At 37.6% G+C, this 19,675-nt stretch overlaps 1 protein-coding gene across 3 annotated transcripts in view; it reads right to left on the bottom strand.

Annotated features, from left to right (window-relative positions):
* Positions 1–1,698: 1,698 nt before the first annotated feature.
* The window catches only part of GOLPH3 (golgi phosphoprotein 3), a 32,509-nt gene continuing 14,532 nt past the window's right edge, over positions 1,699–19,675 (bottom strand). For all 3 annotated transcript variants that reach the window (XM_054185137.1, XM_054185138.1, XM_054185139.1), the window contains 3 exons: positions 13,880–14,011; positions 6,980–7,094; positions 1,699–3,675 (listed from right to left, as the gene is read on the bottom strand). In XM_054185137.1, the coding sequence (XP_054041112.1) occupies positions 3,251–3,675; positions 6,980–7,094; positions 13,880–14,011 (672 nt within the window). In that variant the 3' untranslated portion in view covers positions 1,699–3,250. The remainder of the gene's footprint in view (positions 3,676–6,979; positions 7,095–13,879; positions 14,012–19,675) is intronic.

Below are 19,675 nucleotides of genomic sequence, written 5' to 3'. Positions count from 1 at the left end.
GGACTGTAAAACTATATATACTGCTCGGGGATTTAACTTTCAAAATTCTGGTTTTGACACCAACTTGAAATTTTGTTTTACAAGAATGCATCCCTCAGTAATGTATGTTCCTTCTTGAGGTACACGTTCAAGTTAGGCTATGGCTGGCAGTTTTCCCTTGAAGCAGCCATTGCACGCTGAGGACTTGGAGCAGCCAAGTGTCTTAAACCCAGATCTCCGAGAGCTGCAGTAGCAGCTAATAGGAAGAAAGGTACCTGAATCTCAACGGAACAAAGCAGTCTCCCACGTTTAACCATTTTGTTAGAACCTGAAATAGCAACGAAGTTTGCTAAATCAGTCCCTACCAAACTTACCTTCCTCATTAGACGCAAGGTCTGGCAGTACTTGTGGGGCTTTGGGTTTTTTAAAGCACAACACAGGACTCAGGACTCCAAAAGCTCATCTATTTCCCCTGCACATCCAGGCTTACGCCAGCTGGGCTAGCAGAAGACACTGTCCCTCTTCACAACACCATCACTACTTACACCACGGTTTTTTTGATACACCCAGTACGAACTCTCCCTATAACAGACAGAGCTTCTACCTTTAAGCAAAATAAAGCTGATAAATACTGTAGGCCATTATCTTCTGGGGGGGGCGGGGAAGGAAAGTTAAAACCCCACCCTCTTTCTGGAGGGGATTAAACAGTGCCTTCTTTTAAACCATGTTGGCCATAATGGTAAAAAAAACCCAATATCCTCCACAACCTAACATGAAACCCGCAGGAACATGGAAAATACTCACAGAATGAAGACAAGAGGACAGAAAAGGGGCTATGAAAGTTACTTCCAGTCTGAAGCATGTTTCACATAGCTTAGATTTTTAAAGCGATTTTAAAAGTTTTGTGCACTTAACTTGCTCCTGAGTACTCCACTATTTTTCTGGCCCTTCCACCTAATTACTTTTCTCTCCTCCCAAAGAGCAATAAAAAAAATGAGAAAACAGATCACGGGACTGAGAGACAATGAAAGCAGAGAGTTAGCACAAACTATCAAGTAAGAAAGTATTCTATAAGCTGCCAAATGTAAGAGCAACACGGCAACTTTCACTTTTCCTCCACTTAAAGCAATCACGTTTTGAAACGTTTGAAAGAAAACGTCCGCAGTTCATGCCCAAGCTCCTCAAAGATTTTAAACACAGCATCTTACAACTGAGAGAACACTGTTTGTCTTTTTATTTGTAAACCAGAGTTTGAAATATCTTACAATACACTTTTCATTTCATTTTTCTAAAGAAACAGCGTTTAAGAACTGAACGAACAGTGTGCCATTAAATGTTAAGGACCATATTTTAAAAACCTTTATTAAAAAAGGTTATATAGGTATGATGAATTTAAGTTGTATTTTAAAGTCAACTACTTAAGCATCTGAATGATTGAAAATGAAGTGCAAAATTGTAATTCCAGTCACAGATGAGGCTGTATAGTCGTGCTCCAGGCACAGGAGGTCTGCCCGTGGCAGGCGCAGCTGCACGCTCACAGGCTAACTCAGTCTCAGCCATGAATCCTGCAGATCTGAGCGACACCACTGATCAGGTCAGTTTGATCTACTTAATATAAACTCTCCCTTTCTAATAAGAAGGATATTAACTAAAGCTTTCAGTCAAGCACTAAAACCTTTCTAATTAGCAACAAAAAATAAAAATGACATGCTTGCTCTGTTTCAGGCACTTTCAAGATCATAGTTTATTTACTGTAGGTAAAAAGCTAGTATACAGATTAAGGGATCCCTTAAATTTCAACTCTACAGTTATACACCATCTAGTATTCTTGCTCTGAATATTAACCAAGAAAGTTTCTAAACACCTGTAAGCCCCACTATAAATCAGCATTGTTATGGAGAAAAAAAAAATTAAATCAATGCTTAATTTTTTCAATGCATAATATTTACACTGTGAAACGAATGGGAGATAATAAGCAGTGGCAAAGAGGCAATAAATTTTAAAAAGCCAACGTTTTCTATTTTTTTTTTTTTTACAATAGTGTGCTAATCAGCATAATTGTATATAAAAAATACAATATAGCAGAGCGTCCCATTACAGAAATCTTAATCATCTGAATTGCAGTCATTACTTGTTAACCATTTACATGCAACACCTGCTAGGACTGACTTTTTGTTTTTGAAGTGTAAAATAGATTACGAGGTTTAAGAGACAAACATCAATGTGTGTACAAAATTAAAAACCGCACTCAAGAATTGTACTGGTCACGAGCCTCTTCCGTACGGGGGGCAGAAGTACAAACAACGCTAGGAAGCGGTCTCTGTCCATACACTAATTCTTAAAGGCGATGCATAGACTGAGAATACCCAGATGGCAAACTCTGTAGACACCAGAAACAAACAGCTTTCACATACATGCTCTTTACAGGAGGCCCTTCTTTCCATCGAATGGCAATGGCTGACAGCAAATAAGGGGCACCAGGTGTACAACTAGGTAGATCTTGCAAAATACTCAGATGGGGCAGTTGTTAATATACAATTTGAACTATATATACACAATATAATGGAATGTATCCCATCCCAAAACTGGTTTATGAAACAACTGGACCTTTCTATGCTAGCCTTATGACTCAGCTATCGTTCTAATGAAAATATAAGAATGCAAGAGACTTGCATGAAAAGTAAAATTTATGGGGCATTTTACAGGAACTATTGACAAAGCTGCTTAATGGCATTTTTACTTTCAAAGTAATTTTGTTAGATATAATTGAAATAACATCTGTATATAAAATGTCCTGATAGACACTTCAACATGGAGCTTTGGTGATTTAAAAAGGCCCTTTTTAATCTGTTATGAATTGTACTGCAGACGTATTGATGCATGCACACATCTGTGTCAGCTGAGACTAGTGGTCCAACTGCATGCACACTTCCTCCTTGAGGTGCTTTCCACGTTAAACCACTTCAATAACAATAAGATGAAAAATAGATTAAACAAAGTATTTCAGATAACTCAAACTGAATAGGAAATGGAATGCCAATATGGCAGTAAAACCTTTTTCTGTTGTTTTTAAACAGGAAGGTCTCTTGTACCAGCAGAATCCTGTATACAGATACACAGAGAAGGAGGGAATACAGCACTTATAATTCCCATTAAACAAGAGCCGACTCATCATGTGAGAAGGTACAAATTACAGAAAACATGAATAGTCAATAGAAGAGAAACAACTGGTTTACATGAAAGAAGAGAGAACACTTCAGTCTGAATGCAGTTATTTTGTGAAAGCTGCTACAACAGCCCACAGGACCTCACTCGTGTTGGCTTTCATACATTCAACCTCAGGGTCTAAATCCAGAAGCTGCCGCACTCTCTTTGTGGCTAAATCATACTGCTCATCCAAAAGGGGGGCAAAAGCGTTCTCCAGAACATCTGAAGCATGGGCTAAATAAACAAGTGCCAGTAAGCGCTTGTCCATGCGGTGAGGGTCGTTCACCCATTTGTCAAGAACTGCTTCTTGAACTTTCTTGATGAGGCGCTGTTTGATATTGTTGTTGGTGAGAGGGTGCGTAGTCATGTCAAAAAGAAGGAAGTTCTGTTTCTCTGTTGTCAGTACACCTTTTTCCACTAGATTTTTAGCTAACCGTTCACGGACATTTCGTAGTTGGTAGTGCAACTTCAATGGGTTCCATGTTTCACCTAAAAAAGCAAGCAAAAAACCCAACAGTCAGGCACAGTTTAAGTTGTAGTATTAGAGTGATTTTTTTTCCCCTCCTGTGGTGCAGAATGAGCTGTCAAATTCATATAGCTGACTGTTACGCTAACGTATTGTTTTAATGTCAGCTTTTTCTGATCTCTGACCTACCCAGATACAGGCAGAGACAGAGACTGAAAATCTCCTTGGAGGAGCTTCAGAGTACATTTAAAGTTTGGACAAAACGCTAGCTAAGCCATGTCTTGATTAAGGATATGACAAATAAGCAGTCTTGTACTGAAGGAAAAAAAAAGAACAAAAAAAAAAACAACAAACCCCAAGCCAGCCATGAAAAAAAAGTTTACTTTTAATAATAAAAATAAAAACAAGCATCTCCTCCAGTCTTGTGCATTTGTCTGCTTCCAGCCTTTTACCATTTCAGAGACTGGAAGAAATGTCATTGCTTTTCTTTCTGCCACAGAGAAGCAAACCTGCCCTGTGCATTTCTCTACTTCAGGTTTCCATTCTTCTCTCCTTTCCTGCCCCCACCAGGTGAAACAGTGACCGCGCACTGTCTGAGTGTGGGGGCATGTGTGTACACATGAGCACATGTTCGGTAGAAGCTCTAATGTTTCTACAAAAATTATTTCTAATGCTTTGTGTTAAGGCAGGAAAATCTGGCCCTTCAGAGTGCATGACTCTGTGTGCATAGAGGAATGACTTTAAAAAGCACAAAAATCAGCATCAACAGCTACCAATAAAGTTAAAATTGTTAAGCACTGCTAAATCCACTTTGCTTAAGAGTTTAGCTAAAATAAAAGTTTTAGGTCCAGCCTACCTAAGTATTCATCATAAGTATTAAAATCCCCTCCTTATATAAGAGTCTATGTATTTTAACACGTGAGGGAAGAAACAACATTAAGTATTTCTTATACGGATGGGGTTTCTCTATAAATGATAGAAGAATTTCTGTAACAATTATTTTTCTACATCAGAAAGCTTTGGTTAACTAATAACAATAATAATAATAATAATAAATAATAATGATGATGATAAACACCACAGACGACTTTAAGTTTTCTCCCACTGTGATAGTGTGTGACATACACGGTATCCAAGTAACAGCCAAGTTAAGTAAACAAATAAGGTGACACCAACTGCATCACAAAAGGCAGAGAACTAACCCAGGCCTGAACTACACAAATCCCTATAGATCCCATACCTCACTGAATGCGATTCCCCAGATTGACCACGAATGAAACTACCACAAACACACAAAAAAGTAGTTTCCTTACAGCATTTTGCAGAGCAAAGGCTATTTCCTAGATTTTTCTACATTTGTTAGGTGGATGTGGCTATACAGTAACAAAAACCAGTACTGTGGTGACACCTTGTGACCAGTCTCCTCAATTACACAGACACTTGCTTGTCCAAACACAGATGTTTGTTACATCCACAGGAAGACCTGCCATTTTGATCCAAACTTCTGTATTCCTTACACTTGCTTCCCTTAGAGGCTATCTTATAAACGACATCAGCCTGGCAATCATCACCTTACAGGTACACATAAATATTTCCATGATGGCTTTGAACTCATGTATACTGTAACTTCAAGCACCATTCTTCGTGTCACTGGTAATTACAGACTGAGTAGCTATTTTTCCAGGATCAGGCCCTGATGCAAAATTCTAAGAGTTTATAAAAAAAAAAACCCAAAGTATTTTTCTTCAAAGGGCAGTCCTCTAAACTGTGAAAAATCCAAAGAACCCTAAAGCCATCCAACAACTAGTAATTAATAACCATATGTAAGCAAAAATGATTGACCCAAGTGTTAGCCACAGTGCTGACGATAACTATCTTCCCAGAGCCAAAGCTCAGCACTGTCAGGAAAACCTTAGCTTAGCTCAAAGAAAACCTATAACATTGTTCATTCATTAGTTGACCTTTTTTGAATCAGTACCAACTTGATGTGCACTGCACTGGGAGAGAAGGTGAAATGTCAGCACAAGTTATGGATTTGGGACAAGAAAAATGAATTGTTTTTGCAGGCTGTAAAAGCAAAGGCGAGCTGAGCAAGAACTGAACTGCAAGGCTACACAGCAGTGGTGCCCCCCACTGACAAGGGCTGCTTTGTTCCCCCTCTGCCTGACAGTCAAGGAGCAAGAGGGGAGGGATGGCAAGGACAGGAGTATGAACTGATGTGCAAGGAAGACTGCTGAAGGTGGTGCAGGACAAGGGGGAGGAACATAGTGAGATCAAGGAGAAAGGAAGATCCTTTCTTTCAAGGAGAAAGGTGGAGAGATTTTGCTCATTTTTGACACTCTTACTCATCGGTTGTTACAAGTAACAAGTACATTTAGAAAGACAACTTCAAGTCTCATTACCCTCCACCCCCCAGAGACATGTTATTGCCAAAACAGCAGGGGTTTTTCCTGCACTGTTTGCACAACTGAAGAACTGCTCTGATCTACTCCAAGCAAGCTGCATTTTATGTGTTTTGTAAAAACAGACAAACCCTGGTGATGAATTCTGTCTACAGAAAAAAAAAAAACAACAAAACAATAAGAGCACGACCTGTTAAAGGATGGTCATTACAATTTCAGTTTAACTTATGCATCCTGAGAATACAACTGGTGGCAAGGTATATGAAAAATGTTAACAGCAACTGTAAAGATGAAATCTAATTGACGCTTCATTTTTTTTTAGCAATGACTCACTCACTTTACAGGAAGAGCTATGTGCAAAGTGCTCATCTTGAAAACTTTGTTTTCAACAACAAGAAATATGTAATATTTGAAAATATTTATGACATTTCTCCACTTAATAGAAAAATAGAACTCCTGACTGTTTATTGTTTCCTTATCATTAATGGCCAAATCATCCTCAATTCGTACATCTGAGCGATGAGCTCCTTATCTCCTTTCTTTATCAAAGGATCCCAGTACTGAATCCATACACCTACGCTCCAAACTTCCACTAACCCTCAGTTCCAATTACAGAGAAAGGCAGTCAAATCTCCAGGGTGCAGTCCCGATCTACTTCAGAGACAGCGGAAGGCACTTCTTCCACAGAGTTGAGATGTTCTCTGACACTTCCATCTAGATGCTTTCTGTACGAAGTTAAGTCAAAAGCCACGGTTACTTGTATTTGATTAAAGGCTACAATCAACAAGAGACTACCCTAGAGGACAGACTAATTAACTTTTTTGCATACTTTCTCCCCAAAAACCTTATAGTATAATCTCTTGTGATGACAGATAATTAGCTTTATTGGGGAAAAAAAAGCAAATACATTATGTCCAAGGCTTACCACTAAGCAGTTCAATCCAATTTTGTACTGTTTCAGGAGGCTGGGTCTCTTTTATGTGTTTCAGAGCTTCATCAAGCAGAACATCCCCTGTAGGAGCATCTGACTTGCAAATCACCTAAGACAGAATAAAACGCAGTCAGTATTTTGACTTACTTCATGCACCACAAACATCCACTGATAAAAACTGGAAAAAATCTCTTATCAAAACCAAGGACATTTAAAAAAAAAAAATGAACATCTCTAGAAATATGCAAGTTTAAAAAAATACCTAATTGTAAAAAAAAAGATTGATTATGATTTTAATTACAAAGCTATGTTAAATATTATGTTATCTATAACTTAAATTAACTAAAACAATAGTATTAATAACATGCTTAATACCTAATTTTTTAGGGAAGATAATCCATTAACCCCACAAGGTCCTTTGCTTCCTCCCCAAAACAAAGTACACTACGGTGTTAAATTACTCTCTGATTGCAGTCTATTTTGCTGCTTCAAGTCAATTTATTTAAAATACTGCAGTTAAACAATCAGGCCATGTGAAACTGCAAAATAAATTATAAACTGAAAAAGCAGGAAAACTGGTTTTCTTTTTCCATATATTGATGGATAAAAATAGTTTCAAGACAACATCTGTAACTTTTACAGCTCTGAAGAACACATTGACCAGCACCACTACATTCCATTCACTACCACTTAAAACAGATGTATTGGTGAAATATGTATATACTAATAAACCCCTTAACATGCAATAATAAATGCAATATAATTTAAGGTTTTTATTTAATAACTTCTAAAATTATTTGTGTCTTCCCTCAAGAGAGCACAGGAGAACAACAAAAAAGTTATTCACAGTAACATAAAACTTAACTGCCTGTTTACAAGTAGTTATATAGAATCATGGTATTGTTATGGTTGGAAGAGACCTTTAAGATCATCAAGTCCAACTGTTAACCTAACAGTGCCAAGTTACTACTAAACAATCTCCCTCAGCACTACATCTACACATCTTTTAAATGCTTCCAGTGATGCAGGGATGGCGACTCCACCACTTCCCTGAGCAGCCTGTTCCAATGCCTAATAACCCTTTCAAGTGAAGACATTTGTCCTAATATCCAATCTAAATCTCCCCTGGCACAACTTGAGGCCACTTCCTCTTGTTCTATCACTTGTTACTTGGGAGAAGACCCCAAGAAGAGACCAACCCACCTCCCTGCTACGCCCTCCTTTCAGGAAGTTGTAGAGAGCAAGAAGGTCTCCCCCTCAGCCACTCCTAATAAGACTTGTGCTCCAGACTCCTCACAAGGTCCGTTGCCCTTCTCTGAACACGCTCCAGCACCTCATTGTCTTTCTTGTAGTGAGGGGCCCAAACCTGAACACAGTACTCAAGGTGCCGCCTCACCAGTGCCCAGTACAGGGGGATAATCACCTCCCTAGTCCTGCTGGCCACACTATTTCTGATACAGGCCAGGATGCTGTTGGCCTTCTTGGCCACCTGGGCACGCTGCTGGCTCACGTTCAGCCAGCTATCGACCAACACCCCCAGGTCCTTTTCTGCTGGGCAGCTCTCCAGTCACTCTTTCCCGAGCCTGTAGTGTTGTATGGGGTTGTTGTGACCCAAGCGCAGGACCCGGCACTTGGCCTTGTTGAATCTCGGATAATTGTCCTCGGCCCATCGATCCAGCCTGTCCATGTAAAACCATGTAAAAATAGCATTTTTCTGACTAGAAAAACAAGAGCACCAAATGAAAACATATAGATTAAACTAGGCCAAGTCAATATGTTTGAATAAAAACAATGTAAAAATAATAAAATCTATCTTTCCTTAGGAAAAGAAGAATTACTACAGTTTCAAATCTAGTTATGAAAATAACAATTAAATGTCACAATTTAAACTTTATCAGGTTAAAAGATAACAGGCAATTGACAGAAAAACTAACACAACAATATAATTCCACATATACATGAGAAGAAGGAAGTGAAAGCTCATGTTTCATAAAGCTTCACAGTAGTCGGAATGGGGTCCTGGAAAAGCTTTAAGTGTCATGTTGAAACACATGCCAAGTTTAGTTCTGTTCTGTAGTTCTAATAATCCTTACTACAAACAATAGAGGAGTACAATGCATTTTCGCAGCATCTTTAGATGACACTGAAATAAGCTGCAATGGTAAGACACCTTCCGTACTAGCAAGATGATCCCAAACTGGAGATGTGTAAAAGTCAGTGAGATGAAACAAAATGCAAAATTGCTGGAGAGATCTTTGTGAATACCTAACAGGTCATGGCTGGAATACTATTTCCAATTTCGAACGTATAAATAAAGAACAGAAACCAAGATTTTTAATAAAATCAGCAAGAATGAACCAGTCCACAATGCCAGGCTAAAAAGAACAAAGTTTGTTCACATCTAAAAAGAAAGCATGTAAGATATTTTTACAAACAGGGTATCAAATAATAGTTTAGGGTGCCTACTTTGGGAAAATAAGAGATACCAGCTTATTCTGGCAATGGAAGATGCATGATGTATTGTCAAAAACTTCAATAGGCAAATTAAACACTCAGGGAGCTGCTGAACTGTAGTCAGTGGAGAATTTTAAGACTAAACATCTGCCAGGGAGGGACCAGAGAAACCTCATTATCTGTTACTGCATCAAGACTGTTCAAAATGGTCTCCTGAGATACTGTCCAGGTCTCCTTTTTTGGGATCTGGAGATCACTCCAACGATAAGTTTCAGATATTTGGTTTTAAGAACCCAACTACATTTTAATCCAGACAGTTGTTATTTGAAACTAAACAGACAATAATGTGTATTTATCTTTCTGATTTACAAGCTTGCACCACAGCATCACCCAATACCTCTGTTAAACACATACAATGATATTACATACTTTCCAGTTTTACATCAAGATTTTGAATTTTTGGAAGTTTCTGTTCTTTAATTATACAGGAGCACACTTCCAGTTGGGTTTTCAAGCTGCCAGATTGCAGCTATTAAAGCCACCTTTCAGATATTCCTTTAATAATTAGCCTAAAAACACCCAACTTATTTATGTTTACTTCTTTTTAAAACTGACATTACAGTAGTTTTTTAGTTTCTTTGAAGTGTCCCATATGATTAGTTTCACAGTAACTGTAGTTACACTGGATCACTCCAGCCTGCTGCAGCTGGTAACCTACTACTCACCATCTCACTTTAACAGGTAAGATGTGAAGTCATCTTTTTGACCTGTTTTATAACACACACAAACAAAAACCCCGCAAAACAACAAAAAAACCCCAAACCTCACTGAAGAGATAAAAAATACTTTTAAGTCTAGGAAGTATTTTATTTTTTTTTATAGTTTAGAAAACAACTTTCCTTGCTTATTTGGCATTAAGGTACTTTTTTCTACCACAACAAAGAACTTTAAGAAGCTAGCCTGAATATAATGCACCATGACAGTACAAGCCTAAACATACAGGCATTTAGAGAAAAGAGCTATAAGGAGTATAGACTTCCCCATTCAACTCAGTCAGGACTCCACAAGCTCTGGTGAAGCCACAATGCACAGCAATTTTGTTTCCAAGTTTACTGTTCTCTGCTGCCAAGCATACAGCATCGTTTCTTCTCACTTCTCTGCTACACTGAATATTCACTTCACAGATTCTTCGGACTATCCTTCCCCTCAAGCAAAAGCAGTTTGGTTCACACATCCATGGTATTTCTCTTCCTCTCCCCTTCCCAGTACATGGAGTCAGGCAACAGTGGAAGCCCAGTCACCTCTCTCCTATCTTCACGGATCCACCCTTTCTCGAAGAAGGATTTATCAATGAATGCTTCCTGGTTAACTCTCTTCAGAATTACAACAGCACAAGAAGAGTGGGAAATCGAGTGGGTTGGGGATCTTGGGAAATGCATCATCACAGAAAACTAAGCATCCACAAGGGGCAATTATTTTTTTTCTCTCTTTAATAGATAAGCTAAGGTAGAGAAAGAAGCTAAGATCCCGTTTCTTCAGAGATGAAGGTCCTTAACCTTATTGCAAAAAATCTTTCTTTATTCCAATTTTTCAGCGATTTACCAGGTACTAGATTTGCTTTGTATCAAACTGCTGAGGAAATTTCAATTATACAGAATACTTAACAATACAGCTCTGCAATTAAGCAATGCTAAAGATTAAGCACCTCTTGTGTTGATTTTGAAGTAAACTTCATTATTTAGTTTTAATACAAAAAATTCACTCATGCATGAATCACTCAGAATTGTCAGTTATAAAATACTGAAGTCAATCTGCCAAGGATTTGTTGGGATTTCTTTTAAGAACTCTGATGATTTGGTTTCCTTTCTGAGGCTGTAAGGCAGCAGAGTGCCGTTTTCTATTTTCAATAACCACTAGTCTTAGAAATTATTTTATTTATATATAAACCTCAACATTCATTTATTTGTTTCTAAATTGATGCCAGTAGATAGAACTCCAAAATGATGCAATAATTACATACTCTCAAGCCAAATTTACAAGGATGTTGCAACATAAAACATGTCACATTGACTTTTCAAAGTTTTGTTACTGTCCGTCAAGTCCTTGTCTGCTAGTTTCTCAGTTTCATCTGTCTCTCTATGCCATTCAAGCACGGATCTAATGCATCTTGATGCATTCTGAAGTTCTATCTTAGAAACTGCAAAAAAAGTTATCAGCAAAGATCCACCTGCTTTAAGGCCTAAAGTGGAAATCATTGTAACTAGCAATCTTTTAAGTCAGCTGTACAACCAAGGCCACAGTCAGCTGGTTATAAATCAATACCTCTGCCCAAACAACTAGTTCTACCCTCTTCTTGTTATCACCTTACTACTTGTGCCAGCAGCCTCACTTGTGCCCCACCTGATGACAACATCAAGAAAGTGATTAAGTAAAAACTATACTGATCAGAGAAGTAAATTTGTTTTCAGCCAGAGGTGATACCTGACATGGCTGCATAAATGCCAGCAACAACCCAAGAGGGACTCCAACAAGCCTCTTCACAAAGACGGGCCTACCCTTCTCAGTGGCAACACAGGCTGAAGTGACTGAAGCCTAAACCATGGCTTGAAGAAATAGGGTTTTGATTCACAAATCAAAGCTTTGAGTTCTAAGAAGGTTTTACCTTCCCACAAAAAAATGAGGACAGACTTGGGGAGAAGAGGAAGAAGAGCTAGCCCGAGAAGCAGAAGCTACAGAAAATGGTATTGCGACCGAATCACAACCTTGGATGCAACTAGACAGTTCATTCCACTCACTAAACACAGTATTTAACTCACAGCGAAAGCTGAGGGCAAGGGGAGCAATGCCTGCAAAGCGGGGACAAGGAAGATGCTTGGTAGAGTTGAGACACTTAAACTTAGCTAATACAGAAACAAGAGTGAAATTTAGTATTAATGCAAAACTTCAAATAAGGTATGAAACAACATAAGTCATTCACAAGAATGATTTCTAAATTGAGAGAGGTGATGCAGGGAAGAAGAAACCTGACATATATCAACAGTTAGGGATTTTATTTGCACAAAATTACTTAAGCGGAAACCAACCATTTGAGTTTTAAATTAAAGTTACCTTCATAGAACCCTCCTGCCTGCAAAAAGAAATCTCTTGATTGCTTTCCAACAGCAGAAAGAACAAAACCTTTAATACTGGTAGCTTTTAGATCACCTTAAACAAAGGGGGGAGAAAGAAGAAATAAACACACCAACCCACCCACAACATCACATGTTAAAATTTAATAAAACAAAACAAGATAATTTTGGTTTTACTCTTTACTGAAGATATCCACAGGTTATTTTTCCATTTTCCTAAAAAAAACCCCATAATTAAAATTTCAGGGAGATAGAGCTGACAAGGTTTGCATAGAATGAAAGTAACTGCTAGGGAACATTCCTGAATGCCTAAGAAGCCAAAAGCTTTGGAGGAATAAAAAAAAAAGTGCAAACTAATCAATGCTGAATATGTTTAAATGAAGCTAAAAGAAGTAGGTGCTGTTTGTCTGAACAGAGGTTCAATTTTTCAGAAGAGAAGGAAGCTGGGAGAAGGTTGGGGAATTTGTGAGCTTTCCTTTAAAGAATTTAGCAAAAGATAATATTGACAGGGAAATGTGCCATAAAAGAGAATTTATTTGTGGTGGATAGACAACATTTGACCATGCGTTCAATAAGCTTATAAGTATCCTCTAATGCTGATGAAGTAAAAAAACCTTCAAACAGTGCGACACTGCACATTTTATACCAAGGAAAAAATCCAGTGGCAAAAGTAATAAATTAAGGCCTCAAATATCCAGCCTAATTCAATAAAGGACCTTAAAAGTTTGCCCATCTTAAAGGTCAGCGACTAGAACAAAATTAAAACAGTCACATGCTTAAACTAGGTACAGTTTTGTATTCCCAGGGGCCCAAGGTACACGGGTCTTCCTTCCCATACAAACCACAATGCTGTGTACACCAGAATTAAACCAGTGGCTTTGCAGGATATATCTGGCAAGCTGTCAGTTAACCATTCCTTTCAGCCCCAGATGAACTGGCAAAAGCCAGATCCTTCAGCAGATTGTAACTGCTGCTGCTGGCTCTCAACAGTAGCTGCTGCCACTGCACCCTGGCCAGAGCCACTGCCAACTGTCTGTGCAAGGATCCAAACAGCAGCAGGAACAGGCAAGAGAACAAACAGGAGCAGAGACCAAGTACAGAAGATTTTCCAAGGCACTTCAGCTCACCATTTAAACATGTTTAACTCTACATATCTAACTTAGGTCACTACTCAGAATCCCTATTACCACGTAAAGAAAAAAAAAAGTAGTTTACTTTTACTGGTAAAAGTAGCTTACCAATTGTAATTTACACCTACTGTATTGCCTGGAGCATGACATAAATGTAAATGTGACCATTTTCCTCCACTTACCTTTCTTGTTAATAGGCTTTTGCGCCTCATTCCACAAGCCTCTAGCTGAAGACGACCTCGCAATGCCAATTCAATTAACATACAGCCGCGCAATCCTGAGGAGATGCAATCATTCCAGAATGATGTGTAACCCTGTAAAGAATGAAAGGGAATAAGATACCTACATCTTCACCTGAAACCAAACAGAAAGAGAGGTTTACTGCCTTCTCTATGTAGTTCTCCTGCCTTCATACACTTTTGAAGTAGCATCACTGGTCAACTACCACTCCTGTATTGAAAACATTAAAGAAACAGACTCATCTCCTATTGGTTTTGACACTTAGTCTCTGCTCTTTGATAAACAGGGAAACCTCAGGAAAGTCACACACAATGAAACAGCAAGATATCAAGAACTGTGAGATACAAAGTGTAGTTTATGCGTAGTCAAAATAAACTTACTACATTTTTAAGACACGAAGCATTTGGCATTACCAACATCACACAGGCTTATCTGAGTTTCTGAGAAACATTAACGTGATTTTACATCCATAAACAACATGGCACTGATGAAGTAATAACCACCTGAAAATCAATATTAAGTAAAATATGGAGTATACTGGAAACACAAATGTGGCAATCAGCACAAATCACAGAACAGATTTTTCAGCTTCCATGTAGCAAACCAAAGGATAATTTTTTTTAAGTAAATACTTGGAATAGCAACTATTTTGTCATTAAAATCCTTTGAAACCATGTATTTTTAAAGCTTGATGTATACTGCTCTTATATGGACTGCAAAACTGGAAGCCAAATTTATTCTATGAACCACATCACATCTACCATACTTTTTCATCTATATTTCTGCATTGATAGCTGTCTGCTTAAATGGCAGAACAGAGTATTTGACACAACAGACTGAACTCAGTATCTAGAAATACCTGTACTGACTTTTGTACTCTATTGCTCAACAATTATGACAAAAAAAAAAATCTTATAAAAAGGATGTTATTTTACCTACATAGTAGCTAACAAAGTTCTTGCATATTTTTTTTAATATTTAAGTATCTAAGACAAAACATAATAATTCTGAGAAATGTCTTGTCTTTTGAGAAATGACTGCAGAAACATTTGGGATGACCCAGAAAGACCTTGCAAAACTCCTCCAGTGATACACACTTTGGGATACTTTAGAAAAGAGTGCTGGAAACAAAAGAAAGAAAAAGAAAAAAAAAGGCCACTCCCTTTCACAAGATTTATCTTAACCAATAACAAAAACTAGCTTTAATCGGAAGCAATTCAATATTATTCTATTCACAAATAAAAGCTGCCACTGTATAGAGATAACAAGATGCATATATCTGAAGTCCACTAAACTTACAAACCAATTCCTAACTAATGCATGCCATTAAATATAGATTTCCAGGAACATAATATTTGTTTCCATTTAGCACTTAACTATTTTCAAGAGCTGTATTATATAGAGGACCAATACTTCTGAAAAGTCTACAAAAGCTCTGAATCTCCAGCAATTAACTACTGAAGAATGTCACAGATATTTATTTAAAAGGCCATAAATATAAATGTTGGAAAGGGACTTGAGAAGTTACCTAATCAGCCGTCAACTTTGTGAATATCAGCTACTCTCAGAAGTCAGCCATTCTGTACATTAAGATTTTGGTTGGCACCAGACAAAAAAAAAAAAGAAAGGAAAAAAGAGCTGACCTCTATATTCTACTATTTTCCAATCAAATGGCCTCTTTACATAATAATTTTTGAAATCAAACACATATGCAAACCAAAAATCTAGTGTTTAAACTTACAGTTGTGTGCGATAAATATACACTTTTTTCTATTCACACAAGGTGTTATATTCTTATGCAAACAATTAAAGTGCTAATTTTTTCCCCTTTGTTTAATAATGAAAATTGAATTTATTTTTGAAGTGAGTATTTTTCAATGAAGTGACATTAACTACATTGATCCTGGCAGCAATTACCAGATGTAAACTCCTCTGCTCCAGTGGTTATTCAACATATATGGACACAGGCTGTCGGTTGCAGAGAAATACAGCATCATAGGGTAATTCAGCTTAGAAGGGACCACAGCAGATCTCTAGTCCAACCTCCTGCTGAAAGCAGGTTCAGCTATAAAGTTAGATCAAGTTGCTCAGGGTTCTTCTATTCAGGCACACCTTGAAAACCTCCAAGGATAGAGACTGCACAACCATTCAACAGTTGTTAATCAAGTCATTCTGACAGGCAGCTCAAAAAGATTATGGTCTTCATAAATGGCACTGCTTGCCCTAGTGGGTTAGATGACACTGAAGTCATGAGAATATATAGTGCCTTGCCACCTATTTTTTTTTTTTCTTTCTCTTCCCTCCTCCCTCCAGGGTCAGAGTTTGCAGGTGATCCACTAGAGAAGGAATGTCCTATTTCAATACACAGAGATTATACTGTTATTAACACAGTGAGGAAGGAGACATTTTAGAGCATTCTGTGTCATCCTGAATATTTTTCGATCCATTAAACTAATCTTTCAAGATAGTCCAGGCAGATGGACTGACTGGTTTTGGCATTTACTGCGAAGACCTTAGACAACTGTCGAAACCTTCACAGAAGGTCAGTTTAGCACACAACAGTAACTAAATTAACTCAAACTTCCTCATATAACCAAAAAATGAGTAGAAGCAGACAGTTACCTTCAACATCGCAAACAGCAATGTTGACATCTACTTTAAATAGCATACAACATAACTAGAAAAAGGTGCACAAAAGAGAAACAATAATGCTCACCATTACAGAACTACTGCCTATTAAAGAGGCTAGAGACGGACAGTGAAGAAAAAAGGAGTGAAAATGGTAGCGAAAATAATAGTATATGGAGAGAATAGCAACATAGAATAATGTACCCTTCGCACAGGAAACAATTTTTTTTTTTCTTTTTCCACAGACAAGGACTAAAAGATGGTAAACGAAGCTCACTCACAGGTCTGAAAACTCAAAAGGCAACTCGTTTTCTATGATTATATTCAACTGTTTTTAGAGGAAGGCAAAGGTTTAAAAAGAATCCTTTAAAAAAAAAAGGTGAGTTAAATTCATAGGAGATCGATAATGAAATTTGACAGCCAGCAATGGATCTGTAAGCCATGCATGGCCTGGGAAGCTCCCACCCAGGAGCTTGTACACACCGAAGTCAGCACACACTGGAGAGGAGTTACCATTCTGTGCACTCCTGTTCCCTGAACATGGCCTGGCTGTTGCTTGTTATGGTTATGGAATAAGACTGGGATTTGGTTTGACCTTTAACACTGTTCTCACTGTTATTCCAAATACCTAACAGTCTCAAAACACTTAGACTGAAGATCAAAAGTCACCATTTATAGATGCAAGTCATTCCGCTATTTAATGCTCTTAAACAGCACTAGGTTTCTCACAAATACAACACCAAATGTTTCTACTTTATCTTCCTACAAGTTTTTTTACAGTTTTATAAACATCCTAACTCAAAGAAATACTTTTTTCATTAAAGCTGCTAACCAGCAGGGGGGAAAAAAAGGTCTTACAAGGCAAGGAATTATTATTATCTGACAGCAATTACACTAAAATAGCACTTTAAGCTATGAATAGCTTGCAAGAGAAAATTTCAAATCTACATTGATTCAAAGATCAAAAGAATGTTTACAACTGTCATGTTTACTTACACAAACACAACACAAAAGCATTTATTGTCACAGCTGACCTAGAAATGTTCAGGTAAAAACTAGTTTTGCTAGACAAACGTAAAGGGAAATAAGAATAAAGTTTATAACAGAAACTTGTTACCATATTAACTTTGAAAGCTCAGATTTTCCAGTCAGGTATGGCAAAGCACAGAGCTAAGACTAAGATCCTCTTTCTGCTTAAAGAGTAAGTTATCCAAAATCCACGTTCATTAGGACATTTCTCTCCCACCATCTCCTGCAGCACTTTTTCGCTTTCTCCTCTTCCCATGCCCCTTGACCAACTTCCAGCTCACACAGGTCTTCCTGTTTAGTTAGCCATTAACCACTTGAAACTCTCCCTTATTAAACAGCCCATCTCCTAACGATGGCCCTGTGCCTTGGTGTTACCCAGCCTACCTTATCTTTCACTCCCTGCTTTTACTTTGCCTCTTTAGCCGCACTTTCTCACTATCAAACTGTGACACCCTCTCTCCTACAGCAGCCCCCTTCTCCACCTCATCTTCCTGTAACACGTAACACGCTTACTTTTCACTTCCCAGACTCTCAAACTTCACAAAGTTATACTTCAAATGCAATAGGGTCCTAGGACTTGCAAAAACGTATTTCTATGTATTGCTAGAAATTATGAGAACTCCTGCATAGACAAAGAAATAATGTTGTTTAGCAGTTCACACGTTATCACGCCAGCTGTGAGAAACCTAGCAGGCTCATCTGTTTATGGTATAACAAAGCCACAGCTAGATGGGCAAACTATACAGGGAGAGGAAACACTTGTATATTATCTCTGGCAACATCACAGCATTCTGAATTTCATGGCTATTCAAATATTTAATTGAAGCTCTCACTACTAAATATTATAGAGCTGGTGCAGAAGTATTAAAGTACACTTCCACAGAACATATTGATTTCCAATTTTTCAAAACAATCAAAATTTAAATTTCTGGATATTTAAAATCCATAAATTACTGGAGTGATTTTATAATTCAAAGATTATTAATAAAAATGTTTTTTAAAGGAAGACAGATAAGACAACACATTCTCCATCTCCCATCCAAAAAGGCACTGCAGTAATGACCACTATAATTTACTAAGTATGTAAAAAAACAGAACAAGGAGATTCTAAAGTGACCAGACTGCCTGAAGGTATTTGGCAAAGATCAGTGCCAATTAAGTTAGCGATTTCTAAACAATCTATGCTGCTTTAAGAACTTGCATGAAACTCCAAAAACATTTAACTGAAGTGCAAAACAGCCAACCTTCATGGATTAGTCATTCAGTTACCTCTTACATTGCTCTACTCAGCCTCTAGGCAATTTTCTATTAAAAAACCAAAACAAACAAAAACCACAACAAAAAGCCAAACAAAAAGACCCCACCCAAACAAACCTCGGTATTTTCTGTTTCCCAAGTGCAAATTAAGGTCACTTGGCAGTAGCAGTGCAAAAAGTACAATTAAATTGCAGATGCTATTTTACATTTATAGACATTACCTTAAAATATTGATGGAGAAATTAATGGATTACGAAGTGAAGTTTTTAAAAAAATACTTTTTTCATAAAATTGAGTACAAAAACCTTACATAAGATCAGGTATTTGCTTTATGCATAACAGTTACTAAAAATCTCTTCCCACTACAGAAACATTTATTCTCTTTGAATTCTTCAGCTAACTCAGAACACAAGAGCAGAAGTTCCACTATATCTGGTACAGACCACAAAAGAGTGGTGAAGAGTGAAAAATCCACAAAGATCTCTCCAATTCAAAAGAAATGAAGTGCTGGCAGAGTTCCAACTCTGAGGCTTCAGGATACACATATGGCAGTAAAAAAAAAAAATTGTGTTTAACTTACTTGGTTAAGCCACCTGTTTACAGAATGTCGTACAGTGCAATGCAGACTGTAAGTGCCAATGCATCCCCTGAACTAACCCAGTGAGCCTCAAGATTACTTTGCAGAGCACAGAGCCATGGCAAATACAAATCAGCTTTATAAGACTTTTAAAAAAGCATCACAAAGCCATGGAATAATCTGTGACGATAACTGGGGGTTAAAACAGCCTGCACATCAAAAAATTAAATATTTCTTTATTTTAGCA

This window comes from Rissa tridactyla, chromosome Z (assembly GCF_028500815.1).
Source record: "Rissa tridactyla isolate bRisTri1 chromosome Z, bRisTri1.patW.cur.20221130, whole genome shotgun sequence".
NCBI lineage: Eukaryota > Metazoa > Chordata > Aves > Charadriiformes > Laridae > Rissa > Rissa tridactyla.
The sequence above is the reverse complement of the archived record's forward strand: the minus strand, read 5'-3'. Positions and strand labels throughout refer to the sequence as shown.